Below are 17,138 nucleotides of genomic sequence, written 5' to 3' on the forward strand. Positions count from 1 at the left end.
CCCCCAGTTTTCTCTTCCAAGTCCTACTCTGAGATGACACTGTACAGTTCTGAATTCCTGTAACACTTAGTTTATGCTTCTCAGTCACAAACTCTGCTAAATGTTGTCTGAGGATATCCTGACGTGGCACCTCCTAGTTTCTCCAAGGACGGCGGAACACCTCATGGTCAAGAGCTGTGCTTTCTACACCTGTTAAATGTCCATGACAGTACTGGGCACACAGAGCAGAGCCAGTAAGTGCCAGCCACTCTCATTTCAACCCAATTACAATCTGGAGTTCAAGATGAATTGTAGCTACTGATGCATCTGCTTGATGTGTGAGCACACATACTTCTATAATCAGACACCCACGCAAGACCAGGATGAAAAGATCAGGCATGTGAGGTGCTGTCACCCGGCAGGTATGCGGCACTGAGCGTGCCAGGCGCTGAGCTAGGCACTGCAGATGGCATGGTTCTGCTCTCAAGATGCGTAGAGTCTGGTAAGGAAGACAAATATGTAAGAAAATAGGTTCAATATTAAAGAATTAGGGCATTTTAGGTGCATTTTAGGAAAGAAAGCAGAAGCAGCTGCGACTCTAGGTAGCCCCAAGGTAGCTAAAGTAGTTCTTATTTTGGAAATTGAAGCCTGCAAGTGCCGGACCCAGGCCAGCCTCACTCAGGAGGCAGCTCAGCCTGGGAGCAGCGCAGCACAGCCGCCCCGGAATAGAGGCATTCCTCCACCACCGTGCCAGGACTGGTCCTTCCCAACCAATATCACCTTCCTGACGGTTCTTCTCTGGTTGGTCCTACTGGGACTATTTGTGGAACTGGAATTCGGCCTGGTTTATTTTGTCCCGTCCTTGTTCTACTGGATGTATGTTGGGACACGAGGCCCTGCAGAGAAGAAGGAAGGAGAGAAAAGCGCCTACTCTGTTCAACCCCGGCTGTGAAGCCATCCAGGGCACCCTGACTGCAGAGCAGCTGGAGCACGACCCCTGGGGGGACACAGGACCACCATATGTCTTGCAGGTAGCTCCACCGTCCTGCAGCTGACCTCGGGCACCATCCTCCTAGCCCTGGAGTGTGGATTTGATTTGGGATGCACAGGACAAAGGGCAGCTTATAGATTAGCTCTGTGAACGCACATTCTTTTCCTGATGTGCTGCTGTGAATTTATCTTTGAACTTCTCTTTGGTTTTGGTGAAATTCTCTAAGAGACACTCACTGTGGGTCTAATGCAATTAATATAAATTACATACTCAAGGAAAAAAAAAGTGCAGAGAAGGGGCTAAGCATGGTGTGTGTGTGGGATGAGGCAATACACGTGAAAATGCCTTGGAAACTTAATACATGTGGAAACATTTGGGGAACTTTATTGTTCTAAGATGTTCAGTGGAGGCGGTTGGCCTGCTGAGGTGCCTTCCCCTGGCAGGCGGGTTCGGAGCAACCCTGGGGTTACTGGGTAGGGTAGGGGCCAAGGAGTCTGGATGTCCTGCAGTGCATGGGTCATCCCCACAGAAAGTCACCTTCTCAAATCTCCCAGCAGACATGTATATAGGTGACAAACCTACTTATTAGTAGGCCCAGAATTTACTCTGTTTTATATTAAACACAAAGCATTTTATCCAGGAGGGTAACTTCCATGTAAATTAATAGGAGAATATACTTTGTTTCCTTCGAGAGTAGTGTCAGTGCCACTCATAATATTGGAATCTCCTTAATCAGCCTATGTTTGTAGCTATTGCATTCATCATGATTCTGTATTTAGGTATACCTGATTATTTCATTGTCTTCAGTAGAGACGGTCTTTATCTGTTTACATATAGAATTACTATACATGTAATATGTAAATGTTCCCTTTTATTTCTTTATGTTGTGGTTAAATCCCTATATTGACTTTTTAAATAATTCTTTATTTTTTTGAGATAATCTCACTATGTCACCCTTGGTAGAGTGCTGTGGCATCATAGCTCACAGCAACCTCCAACTCCTGGGATTAAGAGATTCTCTTGCATCCACCTCCCTAGTAGCTGGGACTACAGGCACCCACCACAATGCCTGGCTATTTTTTGATTATAGTTGTCATTGTTGTTTGGCAGGCACAGGCTGGATTTTATACTGCCAGGTCCAGTGTATGTGGCCAGTGCCCTAACTGCTGAGCTATAAGGCACTGAGCCTATACTGACTTTTTAAAATTACATGTGTAGTTAGAATATATTACCAATGACAATTATTTCAGGATAGTAAAGGGGCCATTACCAAATGCTTATTATAAAAAGGTAGCACCAATTCTGATAGGTTGAGAGCTGCTGTTCTAAAACAAGGTGGTCCTTGTTATCACAGTGCTGTAATCGCTCAACTGTCCATTTCTGTGAAAAACACAAACTGTCCTTTCTTAAAATACACTGGTGCTTGGGGTGGTCCCTGTGGCTCAAAGGAGTAGGGCACAGGCCGCATATGCCGGAGGTGGCCGGTTCAAACCCAGCCGCGGCCAAAAACTGCAAAAACAAAAACAAACAAACAAACAAAAGCCACTAGTGCTGCCTTTCTGTGTGGTGGAGGGAGAAGCTGGTAGACCTCACAGCCATGTAGACAGCATAAGAGGGGCACAGATTCACCTGTAATATTCTGGTTCCCAATGTGGAGCAATTCCTGGACTATGCTAGAACATTTAAACAAAGCCTTATCGATAGCACAGGAAAAAATTCAAAGTAAAAAACTGAGTGTCACAAACAAGATCAGCTAGTTTCCATGCCATACTCCGTCCCAACTGGAGATTGTCTGCAGACATTCCTCCTGGTTAGGTCAAGTTCTGCTTCCCTGTTGGAGGGCTTATCACGAACCTGACCACTCAAGGCACCTGGGGAAGTTTGGAGTCCAAAGCAAGGCAGACTCAAGTGAGATGACTATTCCTTCTTTTAGGTTACCTGAAGCCTGCCTTTCAGGTTATCTCCTTCCTTGTCAAGGGTCTGCTCTTCCACTGAGGATTAGCATTAGGAAGCCCCACTTCCTTTGAGTAGACTTCATCCCTATATGCACAGATACCTACAACCACTTCTAAGAGAGAGCTCTGTGGAAAGATGTGCACTAAATCCAGCGTCTTTTCAAGAGAGTGACTTGTTAGCAGCACGAGCGTCGGTTTCAAATACAGTAATAAACTAAACCAAGAGAACACAGTTAGGAAGGGGTACAGCAGGAGTCAGAACTCGGTAGGTACTGACTCTCTGGCTGATAAACAGCAGGTTCAATCTAGTGTAATAGGTAGGGTACCACTTCTGATTGGTTGATGCCTGTGCCGTGCTGATTGTGAAATGGCTTCAGTGTCACTCCCATTCATTCATTACTTCAGGATTCCTGAAATCCTAAATAACTGGGGATTCTTGGTGGCCACTGGAATAACCCACAGGGTGGGCAATTTCAGGGGAGGAGGGCCAGGTAGTCTAGTTTGTTTTGAAGGCCACTTGGCCTTAGTACAGGTTTTTGGAGCTTCAACCAGACTACCTCTGAAGCAAATCTATGACCAACCACCCTCTTGGGTTCAGGAAATGAGGATGTGAAGCTGAGCTGTGTGTGCTGTATGTTAAAATTAAAAACGCTTCAGTATTGTATAATTCATCCGTGTGACCAAAAAACAAACAAACAAAAAACAACTTGCACTTCCAAATCTATTGAAGTAAATAAAAGTAATTAAAATTCCTAAAACTATTTTTAAAAATAAAGTATTTTAAAAATCACTAACATCAAAATTATTTTGAAATTTAAATATTTGACTATAAGTAGACCCAGACCTCATATTTTCAGGAATTAAATTCTCATTTGAATAATTTTACAAAGAATTCAACAAGCCCCCAAATCCTTTTCAATGCTTTTCTTAGCAAAAAAAATGTGGTTCATAGTTTTTTTTTTCTGTAATGGATTGTGTAAAGATCCACTTTATACTTACTAATCAATTTTGAATATTCAGGCTCCTTTTACAAGCATTTTAATTTTTTTTTCAGTTACCAAGAGGGAAATATAATACAGCTTAGTGACTAAAGGCACGGACGCTAGTGTCAGGCTGCGAGGTGATTAAATCCCGGTTTCCCCACTTGTAGCTGTGTGATCTTGAGCAAGTTACTGAACTTTTCTGTGTTTTAATTGTACTCCATATAAAGGGTATAATTATTGTACCTAATTCATAGGGTTTTGTTGAATAAATACTATGAAATATAAGAACAGTAAATATCCCATATTAGCTATTGTTATAATTATGTCATAGAATTCTAAAGACCATGGCAAAGTAGCTGATAATCTGAAAGGGCTAATGGTAAGTGGAAGGGTCAGGGCAGGAACCTTCATGTTTGTGAACTGAACCCAGTGAAATTTTCACTTCATGGGAGGCTAAATCCAGATTTAAAAAGCTGGACACACTCTTGTTTTAATAAGTGAATAAAGCAGGTTATGAAAATGAGCTTAAGAATACAATATCCTATACTGCATATGATCTTGACCATTAAAACTAAATATAGAATAAAGACAAGAGAAGAGACAGCAAGAAAATATGCCAAGATATCAAAGTGTTGACCTCTGAAGGTGGGATTGCAGGTGAGTCTCTCATTTTATATATATATATATATATATATATATAATTTCTCTGTACTTTCCAAACATTCTGTATTGAGCAAATGTTATGTTTTGATAATCAGAGAGAAAAAGTAGAAAGCCAAAATAGTTTCAGTAGAGGAGTAGTTGAGAAAGAAAAATTTAAAATCTAAATGTTCATTTTAGAAGGGTTTTCTACTTCGTTCTGAAAGCAAGAACTTCCAGAGCATACGGCAGTTTACGAATTGGGCATTTCCGATAAAATTAAATAAATGTTACTCAAATAGTACTGAAGTTACACAAAGGCACAGGGCCTCAAGGAGGAATAGAGACAGCGCCGGGCTCAACAAAAACGGCAGCGCTCTTCCTCCCGGAGTGAAACGCTGAGAAGTTTTATCCACAAGAGGGCGATACCTGTTCAGGGTTTCATTGAAAGCGCCTGGGAAGGAACTGTAAGGAAGCGAAGCAGCGATGGAGATAAAATAACTTTTCACACCCAAGACCGAGGAGACACATACAAGACGTGGCTACATGACCGACACCAACACACCCACACACACTCAAGTCAGAAGCAACGGCTTTTAGCAGAATCTGAAGAGGCGGGAGTAATAACAGAGTCATTTGAGAAATCGTTCAGTAAGGGTTATTTATACAAATAGAAGTTTTCCACGGCTGGTCGCATCACATACTTTTAAACCCAGCACATCAAACTAGACAAGCACTTGGTTCTAGAGGGAAATTCTGCAAACCAGCAGACGTTCCTTCAGGCACTGTGATTCCACAGCGGTTCCCGGTATTTCAGAATACACTTCAAAGCAAGTAGGTTCCCCAGAAGCAAATGGACGTCTGCAAAAAATGCTTTGGAGGAAGAATTGGGTTTTTCCGAAATGAAGAGAGATTTTCATTTGCATCTTTGTATGTAAATATCTTTGGTGGTGTGTGTTGCTGAGGTTCGAGGCCAGGTTTTTCTCTAGGGTTATGGGTGTTTTCTTGCGTTTACTCTCATTCCTGAACTCGGGTTTTGGAATTGCAGACATTTCTGATTTTAGCTATGTGGACCTTTCAGAATTCCCTTTCAGAATCCACATAGCTCTGGTATGTATTCTGTGACTGCTCAGTGCTGGCACTAAAGATCGCTGAGGGAGGTTTCGAAATCTTTTCTGTCCTAGAACAGGAGGTGATGCTGTTGTCTGGTACCGGCCTCGGCTGGGGGCGAGTGCCTCGTGCCCACCACAGGCGCCTACCATGCCCTTCACCAAAGTGCTGTTTGTTGACCCCTCCCTACCTCAGTCCTCGTTCCCAGTCAGCAGAAGCAGCAGTCAAGGCCCAGTCCCCACTTCACAGTGTTTGGAGGAAGCCGAGACAAACAGACAGATACGTTGGTTCTCTGTCTCAATTATCTTTCTCTAAGACTGGAGTGCTCCAAGCACGGGGACGTTCTTCTTTCTTCCTGGCACACCTGTGTGGCTGCCAGCTAACGTTGTCACATTCCCTTAAACCCCGCTGTCTTCTCCCTTCAGCCCAGACAGGCCCCATTCTTTCTGAGAAGTGGAGTTATTAAAGAGGTCATCTGAACAATGCAAGCAAACACATTTTAGGGAGGTTTTTGGCCTGAAATACACACATAATTCCTTCCCTCCTCCTTTTGTGAGTGTAGAAATTGACTTTCTGCAGCTACACTTGCGTATGGGGCATTGACATTTATATACTTGGGGAAGAGCCGTTAACATTCCTTCCGGACCCACCGCAGAACCGAAGTCCATGTAGCTGAGGTCCCCGTGAATTACCTTGAATTTAGTGGCTGTTCCCTTAACTCAAAACAGAAATGTCAAATGTGTTTAGGATTTGAGTCAAGCGTTGGACTGAGGGTGGGGATGCCGAGTGGACGGGGGAGGTCGCGGAGTTACTTCTAACAGGCTCTGAGCAGCGGTATCAGCAGGCTAACAACGGCCCCCAGAAATCAGACCGCGGGGGTAGGATGTTTCCGGGCTCAAAGTCCAGGGTCCCATAGCCTTCTTCACCCCTACCTTTTTAGCCCCTTTTGCAACTCAGAATTTGCCAAACCGCTTTCACTTATTTTTCAATTAAAATGCAAATCATTTGCTTTCACATGCCCCCCCCCCAATCTATCTAAACTGTGTAGAGGTGCGCGGGGATCCTATGACCACGTGTTACACGCTCCACTCTTGTAGGGGGGTGCTCGAAAAAGTCAACTTTATTAGGCCGTGCACAGGAAGGCTTGCTGGTGTGGGGATCCCCGAGGGAGAGCAAGTCTCAAGGGCATTTGAATGCAGCGAGGAAGTCTGCCCTGACCACAACCGGGCTCCTGCATCTCCACCCGCGTGTCCGGGACTTGGTCCGGAGAATGGTTTTAACCCCTCAGAGCCAAGGGCAGAGGGATCTCTGCCCCGCGAGTGACTGGGTAACCCCACTCCCTCTGAGGACCGTCCCTTGTTCTTCCCGCTCCCAGCTGGAGACAGACCGAGCAGATCCAGGCCAGCCAGCACCTGGCAGGAGGCTCCGGCCTTCCCGCCGCGAGCCTGCGTCTGGAATACACGCGGCGCCACGCGAGATTCAGGCACCAAGGGTCACTCCCAAGGGACCAAGGTACATAGATCCAGAATTTCTATTGTCATAATTTAATTTAAAACAATGCTATTTTAATTTGGGAATATGAGCGACACAAAAAGCGAAAGACAGAGACTTCTTTATACTCATTTCAGCAACTATTTACCGATGGCAGTAAACGTGAATTGAGTTGAAAATCTCTCTCTTTCTCTGTCTCTCTCTTTCTTCTCTCTCGCTCTAGTTGTCTCTGATTTTTGTGCGTCTCTCTTTAACACTCTTGCCCCACTATCAGATACTAAATTTACAATAGGAAAATGTTCAACTCTTCCCCGGGTCACAATATTTACATGAGATAGAAGGGGGATTGAGTTTTGAAAGTGGGGTCTTTGGGGATAACTAACCCCCTTCCTCTCAATTCCCTACCTAGTCCTTGAGAATGCAGCATCCTGGAGGCTGTAAGGAGGACGCTGGAGGGACAGGCTGGGTCTAGAAGAGAAGGTGTGTGCCACTGCGGAGAAGGAGTGTCCGGGCGAGAAAAGTTTCGTTCGTAACGAAGCAAGAGGCACAGGGGTCCCGGTTTCAGTGCCACGGCCGACTACACCCGCCACCGTCCTCCCCAAACCTCTTGGCGAAGGCAGAAGATCGCTGAGGTTTAGACGCCAGCGCTGGATCCCGGCAGGGAAATGCAGACAGTCTCCCATTAGTTGTCTTGCGAGACGAGAGAGTCTTGGCCCCACTCCTTATAATTCAGGTTGACTGAAGGACTTCACCCAGGTCAGATTCTAAAGTCTACGCAGTGATGGGTTTAACCCAGTCTTAATGAAGATGGTGAAGAAGGAAAAGAAGGACCAAGGAACATTACTTTTGTCTCAGAAGAGAATACAAATTCCAAAAGATAAACACCCCTCCCCCTCAATCCCAAACTCAGGCTCAAGCTGACACCCTTAAACACTAGTAGAGCTCTGGAAAGGAAGGTTGTCCCAGGGGAGTAAGCCCTCCTGTCTGCTGCTTGGACCCAAAAAAGTACTTAGGCATTTGTAGAAAAACTCCATCCTTCGCTGGTGCCGCTCAGATTTCATTTTTGAGCCATTTATTGCGGGTTTTTTTTTTTTTTGGTTTTCCATGCATTAAATCTGGACTTAAGGATCTCATCCAAATTGCTGTAGTGACCAAATTGTAATACCTCCCGAGGGTGTATTACATTAACATACTGAATTCTCAAAATTGTCCGAGGGTTTTCCTCCTCCAGAGCACAGTTCCACCCTGCCGGGAACTTAAAAACAGGCCAGAGATGGAAAAGAAAGAGAGAGAATGAATAAAGGAACTTACTGTTCAAGTTCTAACTCCTGGACATCCCACCACCACAGCCCAGAAGCCCCGGACACGTCCACCTCCAGCAACAAGCCTGGAGTTGAGAGCAGGGACCAGGGTTTTGAAGAGGGTTTTGAAAAGCTTACCCCCAGGGGGTACCCGGATACTTTTGTATCTGAATGTTTCAGCTTGAATTTTTGTGATTCTTCCCCCAAGGAAGCCCAAAACAAAGAACAACAATAGCCAAAGGGGAGAAAAGTATTTAAAAAAAAATCAATGGTCTAAGCAATCAGATGACAGGTATATATTTCCATTAAGCTGATTCCATTCTCAGCCATATACTATAACAATCGCGGGGATGGGTGGGACCCAGGCATAAAAAGAAAAGTGAAGGAGGAAGAACAGAGAAGAAAAGTGGGAGGTAGAAAGATGGAAGAGATGACAATCCTTCGCCCTACAAGGGGATTAAGAACATCTATAGGCTTAAGGAACAACAAATTAATTTACACAATTCTGGGAGAGCCCAGACGGGTTTTAATTAATCCCTTCAAAAGAAGGAGCCAGGCCAGGGCTGCACCGGCTGCCTGCTCCATTAGCTCCGTTTTACAAGGGACCAGACTCTGTTCTAGGTGAGGCGCCGAGAGCTGGTGGGGGAAGGGGGCAGGATGACGCGAAAGGGCGAGGGGGGAAGCTAGGGAAGAATATGAACTGCTTTTCCATAAAAGGGCTGGGTTTTCATTATTCTTCTCTTTAAAAAGTAATACCCTCTTCGTCTCTGCTTCCCCCTCCCGTTTCTCATTTTATTTAACACAATTAATTGTGGCTGCCACTGGGCCCACCGAGAACTGCACCACTCATCAGGTCCCGCCCCCTCCGGGTCCCGCCCACAGGAGAAAGGAGGTGGGAGGTGGAGGGGACAAGGCGGGCAAGGCCTTACGGCTGGTCCTCCTTAGCCAATCATAGGGCGCAGAGCTCCGAGTGGGCGTGCCTTAGAGGTGACGCAAGGCTCAAGACTGCGCGCTATTGGAGGCGGTGGTTACACCCCCAATCTGTGCTCCACTCCCCCTTAGCCCCACCCCTCCCGGCCGCCCCAGAGTGACGTCCCTCAAAGTTCTCATTTTTGCACCCCACTTCCCCCTCCCTTTCGTCCCCCAGCTAAAGAGGAGTAGGCAGTGATGCAAATGTTTTATTACCTTTGAGAGCTTCATCCGAACTGTCAGGCCTGCAGGGAGAGAGGAGAGAAAGTGGAAGAGCCACGGAAAGGGTCACTTTGGCCAGAGCACAAGACTTGGAAGAGCGAAGCTTGTAAAGCCGCGAAGAAAATGGAAGAGAGGAGAGTCAAAGGCTGAGAGTGAGAGGCAGCGAGGGCTCTGGGGGGTGGGGCGGGGGTCGCCAGGCCCATTTGCAGAAGTGGACAGAGGAGTGGAGCCGACACCAAACCGTCAGACTTTTCACTCTTAAGTTTTTGTTTTTCTATTTTTCCCTCTCACCCTTTTTCTTTTCAATATTGCAACTCCAGTGCTCTGTAGAGGGGAAGGCAGGTCGCGGTGCCGAATCCGGGAGGCGCGGGGACCGGCTGTACTGTCCTTCCCCGGCGCAGAGGCAGAGCCTCCCGCCGGCTGGATGCGCTCTCCGCCCGCGCGCTGCGAGCGCCGAGTGCGAGTTAGCCTTGCGGCGGGAAGAGCAGCGCCACGGGCGGAACCCGGCGTCCTTTGAACCTCCCCAAAGAAAGCGAGCCAGCCCCCACCCTCCAAACATCAAAGTGGAGATTCGGTGACGCTTAACTTCGTTACAAACTCTCAGGGGCCAGCTTGGGTTTTGTTTTGCTTATTTCCCCAGGGGTGGGGGGAAGAAGATGAGAAGTAGCGCACTTTGAGCAGCGAGGAAAAGTAAGGAAGAAGAAAGAACCGGGGATTAAATCCAGAACTCTCGGAGCAAAAGAAGAGCCAAACCCACCCGGACGCCCGCTCTTCTCTGCGAGCCGCGCCTCCTGCGTAGCGGGTTTGGACATTACTGCTGCGCAGCTCTGAGAGCAACTCTTGGCGGCGGCGATCTCGGACCACTTGGCAGGTCGCCTCCGAGTGCGCGGAGCGACTCTCGCTCGTGCCCTCGGCGCTTCCGGCTCCTCTGAGCCCCGCCGGGGGCACCAGTTCGCGCCCCAGCTGCGCCGCTGCAGGCTCGGGCCTGGCCGTGGGATGTTAGCGGTGGGGGCGATGGAGGGCACTCGGCAGAGCGCGTTCCTGCTCAGCAGCCCGCCCCTGGCCGCCCTACACAGCATGGCCGAGATGAAGACCCCACTGTACCCCGCTGCGTACCCCCCTCTTCCCGCCGGCCCCCCCTCTTCCTCGTCTTCGTCGTCGTCCTCGTCGTCGCCTTCCCCGCCTTTGGGTGCCCACAACCCAGGCGGCCTGAAGCCCCCAGCCGCGGGGGGGCTCTCGTCCCTAGGCAGCCCCCCGCAGCAGCTCTCCGTCGCCACCCCACACGGCATCAACGACATCCTAAGCCGGCCCTCCATGCCGGTGGCCTCAGGGGCCGCCCTGCCCTCCGCCTCGCCCTCTGGTTCCTCCTCCTCCTCTTCCTCATCTGCCTCTGCCTCCTCCGCCTCCGCTGCCGCCGCCGCTGCTGCCGCCGCCGCAGCCGCCGCCTCATCCCCGGCGGGGTTGTTGGCGGGCCTGCCCCGCTTCAGCAGCCTGAGCCCGCCGCCGCCGCCGCCTGGGCTCTACTTCAGCCCCAGCGCCGCGGCCGTGGCCGCCGTGGGCCGATACCCCAAGCCGCTGGCGGAGCTGCCCGGCCGGACGCCCATCTTCTGGCCCGGAGTGATGCAGAGCCCGCCCTGGAGGGACGCACGCCTGGCTTGTACCCCTCGTGAGTACGATCGCCCGCGACCCCGGCGCCTGCCGGTTGCGCGCTCTCAGGTCACAGCCGCTGGTGTGCCTGCAGATCGGTGCACTCTCTTGCCATCCCTATTAGCTTGGCAGCGCGGGAATTGCAAGATTTAGGTTGGGCAGGGCGTCCATCGAGGGATTCTTGCTTTCCTGAGCTCCCGTGGCTGCGTCCAGGCGCCCCCCTTCTCCCCAAGTCTTGGGCATGCCTCGGCTGAGCCAGTGGTGTGCGTGTGTGCGAGTGGAACACAATTACAGTAGGGACCAATGTCTCGTCGGAGGCCGGGGCTGCTCCCGAAACGTCCCGGCCAGAACGGCCAAGACCTCAGGCCGGACCTGAGTTAGAGAAGTGGGCAGGGGACGAAAGGCCACTGCACCCCAGCTTTCTAGGGGACTGCCTGCCCTCCAGGGCCCTACTCTGCCAGCCTGACCCTTTGCCTACCTTCGAACTGGGGAGGATCGGAGGATCGGCGGCGGCTGCCCCTCCACCGCCCGGAGCGAAGTGCGTGTAATTGCAAGCAGGTCTCTGCCCGAGGCGTCCCCACCTAACCTCTTCGCCCTTGAAGCCCAGTGAAGACAGGGGGGCTGCCCCGGAGGAGGGTGAGCGCCCAGGCGCTTCGGGCCGCTCCCTGCCCTGGAGCCAGAGCTTTCCCTCCCGCCTTGACCCCAGGGGCCGCGTCACAACCCGGCCTTTTAGGGGCATCGCGGAACTGAACATTCTAACACAAGAAAGAGCTGGGGGGTGGCAGTGGTGGGTGGGAAGCCGCCACTGGTGAAGGGCCACGTACCGGGTAAAATGCAACATCCCGCAAAGACCTTGCTGGAGGCAAACTGAGTTGCTCCAAGATCTGCTAGTCTGGGCAGCGGAGCTCCGCGCGGCGGAGGCTCCCAGCCCTCCAGGTGGGGATCAGCGCCCAACCTGGGGTCATTTTCTTGCTTAATTCTTTGCTTTCGATCGAGTCCCCAAAGTTTTCCGAAGTCTTTGGACCACCTTTCGTGTAGCTGAGCAGCAGTAACTGCGGAAAGTTGCGGAAGCCGAGAAGAGGCTTCTTTGGGCAGCCCCGCACGCTGGGCGGCAGGGCTGGTAGGGGTGTCAGGGAGACGCTATTGTATCGGTTCTAGAGGCCGTGTTGGGGCCCAACAAAGGGGCGCCCTCCCCCCCCCCGCCGCTGCGGAGTTGGACTTCGGGGCGATTTAGCTTTCTTGTGGGCAAAAACAAGGAGCCCTTTGTTGCCGGGAAACAGGTTAGAGAAGCGTTGGAGGGGGTAGGGATGGGTGGGGAGGAGAAAAAACCTAGTTATCCTCCAGCTAACGTTCTGGGACCCAGGGAAAGCCGACTGGATTAGGAGGAAAGAGTGGTCTTTTTCTGGTACCCCTTGGTTTAATGAGGCTTCGGGATTTGGCTCTAGTAAACTTTAGCATTAGGCTCCCTAGCTGTTCACCGACGTCGGTGTTATATTTACTTCTGCTACAAACATATCTGGCTTAAAATACACACACACACACACACACACACACACACGGACGTAAAAAGGCTGAGGGAGAAGCGCATTGGAGCTGGAAGCGCCACTAACACTTCTGGTGTCCTCTTTCTTTTCCTGTAAAACATTGTGTTTCGAGTTGTTTTTTTCTCCCCCCACCCCCAGTGTAGCTGCGTGTAGTAACCGATTGTTTTCCCCCTTCCCTCTTTTTTTTTTTAATTGGTTCTCTCAGATCAAGGATCCATTTTGTTGGACAAAGACGGGAAGAGAAAACATACGAGACCCACGTTCTCCGGCCAGCAGATCTTCGCCCTGGAGAAGACTTTTGAACAAACTAAATACTTGGCAGGGCCTGAGAGGGCTCGCTTGGCCTATTCATTGGGGATGACAGAGAGTCAGGTCAAGGTGAGTGGAACTTTCAAACCTCGAGGGATAAGCCTTCCGCCTGGCGCGCTCACGCACACGCACACACACCGACACACACACACACACACACACACAGAGCCCTCCAAGGAGCTTGGGGAGAAGTTGAGAGCAGTGAAGGGGTTGGTGGGGGGAGGCAGTTACAAAGGCGGTGCGGGATCTTGCAGGCAGGCAAACTGTTGATGAACAAAAGGAATCAAGCCCCCGCCTTCGAAATTAGGTTAATCTAGATAGCAGCATGTGCTAGGGGAACTCTCCATTATTAGAGAATAAAAGCATTACTGAAACATCAGCCCGAAGGACAGATCAGGCCAGTTAGATAGCTTCTATATATTCTATGTGTAGAGATATTCAAGCTGTGGTTTATCAATTCAGGCTCTATTAGTTATATAATTTACTAATGTAGATCAGCCTCATAAGACCACTGCATTAATTTGCAAGTATTTTTTAAATCCACAGGAGCTAACCACTTACCACAGATGAACCTGATTTTAGTTTGGCTGAAGGCAATCACTTCGGAATAGTAATTTTCCAAATGAATTGACAAGTTTATTACGGTATTTTAGGACTGAATTTTGTTTAAAATAAATTTATCAACAGATTAAGATACTGTACCGGTCATGACAACATTTTATAATTAAAATGTCACTTTACTTATAAATGAGTTGTACAGTATTTTTCTAGAGATTCAAATTTTAGAAATCTCTCCCTGAAAAATAATGAGATTGCATCAGCTGAGTAAATTCTGATGGTTTCCTATATTTCCAGTATTCTTTTTTTTAATCTCTTTTCCCCAGTTTATTACATTTGTTTCTTTGAGGCATAAATCTTTTTCCATTAGTTATATTGTCGCTCTTTAAGTAGGAATAACACTAACCAGTAACCATGTCTGCTGGTTAGAGTGTTTCCCCGTAGACAAACATCCCAAAATACATTTCAGAAGTGAATTTGTACGTGGCCATTAGAAAACCATCACTGTTACAATTATTTTTGCAGTGGGTTGGTACAGAGCCTACCATAGTAATCTGGAGGTCTTCATTTGTCACTGTAAATATGTCTGCATGGCTAGATGTGAATTATTATAGCTGTATAAAGGAAATCAAAATCACTTTCTTAACAATTCGGATTCTGTAGATAAAATACATAATGGATGAGAAGCATAAAGAGAGGATAATTCAATATCTTTGGGAAATTGGTTGCTTGTTGCTGACGCTTTAGGTTAAAATATGCATATGTATCAAACAGTGTCAAGCAACATGACTTGGTGTAAAAATATTTGTATATAAGGTGAATGTCTGGGGCAGGAACAGTATTAAGATAACAGTCATGCTAATATTGGGAAATAATGTAATTGGCAAAATTTCACTTTTAAAAAATAATCAATGATAATTCTAGCTTTCACTTTAATTTGGTTTTATGAAAAACATTAAAAGAAGGAAGAGAGACAGGGAGCACAAGCTCACTAACACTGATGATTTTGACTGAGCTATTAAATATTTTCATTCGTGTATGTCAGTTATTATGGTTGGCTTGGTGTTTGTATTTTAGCAGATTTTAAAAAAAAATCTCTACATGTTACCTTGTGCCTGTAAGTGGGACGAGATGGTTCACCTGCCATGTTCGTGTGTATTCCAATCTGAGATAAGTGAAACAAATATCCAAAAGTGAAAAGAACAGATGTAATTGGGGTGAAGACTGTCTTTGCCTTTTCCCACAAATCACACTACAAAGCAAGTACAATTCAGGTTGTTTAAATTTTCTTAATCTAAGAAAGTGCGTAAGGACTAAAATCACACTCAGGGTAACTTTAAGAAGGGGAAAAAAGTTTTCCACTAGAAAGTAGGAAATCGAACACCTTTTATTTTTTTTAAGGGAAACTCATTTTAAGTTTCCAAGTTTTGTTTTTACTCTTCTGAGAAATCCCTCACTGACAACCTCAATACTCTTGTGTTACTTACTATTGCTATGGCAACGGCAGTTAGTTTGCTGGTCCCCATTACTGGAGGAACCTGGGGCGGTGGAGACTGACTTTGACGGCCAAGACAAGGGAGGTCTCGGAGGGAGGGTGGCAGCCGGTCAGGGGCCCGCCGGAGGTACCGCGAGACGTGCAAGTGGTGTCACTGGCTAGATTTGCTCCTGTTAATTTCTTACGCCCTGGTCTCTCCTTTTTGTCTCCTTTTCCCTCCCCGGCCTTCAAGGTTTGGTTCCAGAACCGCCGGACCAAGTGGAGGAAGAAGCACGCGGCCGAGATGGCCACAGCCAAGAAGAAGCAGGACTCGGAGACCGAGCGGCTCAAGGGGGCCTCGGAGAACGAGGAGGAGGACGACGACTACAACAAGCCTTTGGACCCCAACTCGGACGACGAGAAAATCACGCAGCTGCTGAAGAAGCACAAGTCCGGCGGCGGCGGCGGCGGCCTGCTGCTGCACGCGACCGAGACCGAGGGCTCGTCCTGAGCGCCCGCGCGGCCGCACCTCCCCGGCTCCTGCCGGGCCTCGGGGCCGCTGGGGGCGCGGGGACTGCGGAGGCGGCGCCCCCACGCCCGCCTGCCCCCTGGGGCTCGGAGGACCGGCCCCGCCTGCCGGCACTCTTTGCTATTTTCTGAGATGTATATATCTATTTTTTTAACCTTGAAGTTGAGGGGAGGAGGTGGGGGAGGAGAACTGGGGGTTGATGAGGCAAAAAAGGACCCCTAAACGCGCTGCAAAAATAACGCACCCGAACCCCGCAGCCGGGCGACCGTCCCGGCTCCGCTCGGGGTCCCCAGACCGGTCCCCATCGGCGGGCAGCGTTCTCCCGCCGGGGTCCTCCCCCTCCACTCGCCCCACTTTTGCAGGAGGCCGGGAAGGGGGCGCCGGGAGGTGCTTTAGAAGGGTCAGCCCCCCACGACGCGGGGGACCTCAGAGCCACGCGGGCGGGCCACCGCCACCGAGGGGAAGAGGGCGTTCCTCCCCACACACAGTGCAGTGTCGACTAAAGCAACCTGTTGAAGGCTCTTTGTAAATAAATCGTGAGTTACACTGACTAGAAGTTACTTTATTGTGAATATTTAAAATGTAAAATGCCTTTTTTTGAATTTCGTATAAAAAGATGGACCTTCTTCCTTTTACCCCTCTCCTTTTAAGAGCTGTTCAAACCACACTGTCCTCTTTTACTTTGAACTTAATTTGAGAAGCATAGACTAGAATGTTATCACCGTTCCCTCCACTCCCCCCCCTTCCCCGTTTGGATTTGTTGACTTTTACTTTCCCCCTTCACCCCTCCTTTCCCTGCCCTAAACAGCCTGGGTCTGCACTGGGCTCCTGCCCCCAAGACTTGAAGCAGAGGACTTGGGAACCAGGCGGGGCCTCACACCTGCTCCTTCATTCCTTTCTGAAATTGCACAGTGGTTTGTTGCTATTTATTAGTGATTGAAAGAAAGTATTGGGGAGGGAGGGGCCACAATAGCTTGTATTTAATTTAACTCCTTTCTGATAAAAATGCGTGTTAAAGTAGATGGTGGGAATTGTTACAACTGCTCTGGGTCATAAACATAAAAATCCGTTTAGTTGCTGTAATTGAATTTGAGTGTTTTGTATCATAAGAAAACTATAGAATATGTAAATTGTTTTCTTTTTAAAGCTAATAATGGTGATATATTAGCATCTTTAACCTTTATTAATTTATATAAGGAATTCGGTTTGTAAAGAGAAGAAACCCACCCCCCTTTGCAAGACCAGTTAAATGTAATGCACTTTCTGTTTCAAAGGATAAATCAAATTAAAAAACAGTTTGAAGACGTCTGTTGCCTTGGATGAAAGGGTACAGATCATCTGATCTCATCAGAGATCTCAAACAATAAAAGTCAAGATCACACACCCAAAAATTGTTATATCGGTTTCTTGGGTGAAATAGCTGTTACTTAATTTTTT

At 48.4% G+C, this 17,138-nt stretch overlaps 1 protein-coding gene across 1 annotated transcript; it reads left to right on the forward strand.

Annotated features, from left to right (window-relative positions):
* The first annotated feature begins 10,423 nt into the window (after positions 1-10,423).
* NKX6-1 (NK6 homeobox 1) lies at positions 10,424-15,688 on the forward strand. Its single transcript, XM_003790032.3, has 3 exons — positions 10,424-11,306; positions 13,037-13,209; positions 15,426-15,688. The coding sequence occupies exons 1-3, from the start codon at positions 10,637-10,639 to the stop codon at positions 15,681-15,683; spliced, it is 1,101 nt and encodes a 366-aa protein (XP_003790080.1). The 5' UTR covers positions 10,424-10,636; the 3' UTR covers positions 15,684-15,688.
* Positions 15,689-17,138: the final 1,450 nt, after the last annotated feature.

The sequence above is a fragment of the Otolemur garnettii genome, unplaced genomic scaffold (assembly GCF_000181295.1).
Source record: "Otolemur garnettii isolate 467f Iridium unplaced genomic scaffold, OtoGar3 scaffold00039, whole genome shotgun sequence".
Taxonomy (NCBI): Eukaryota; Metazoa; Chordata; class Mammalia; order Primates; family Galagidae; genus Otolemur; species Otolemur garnettii.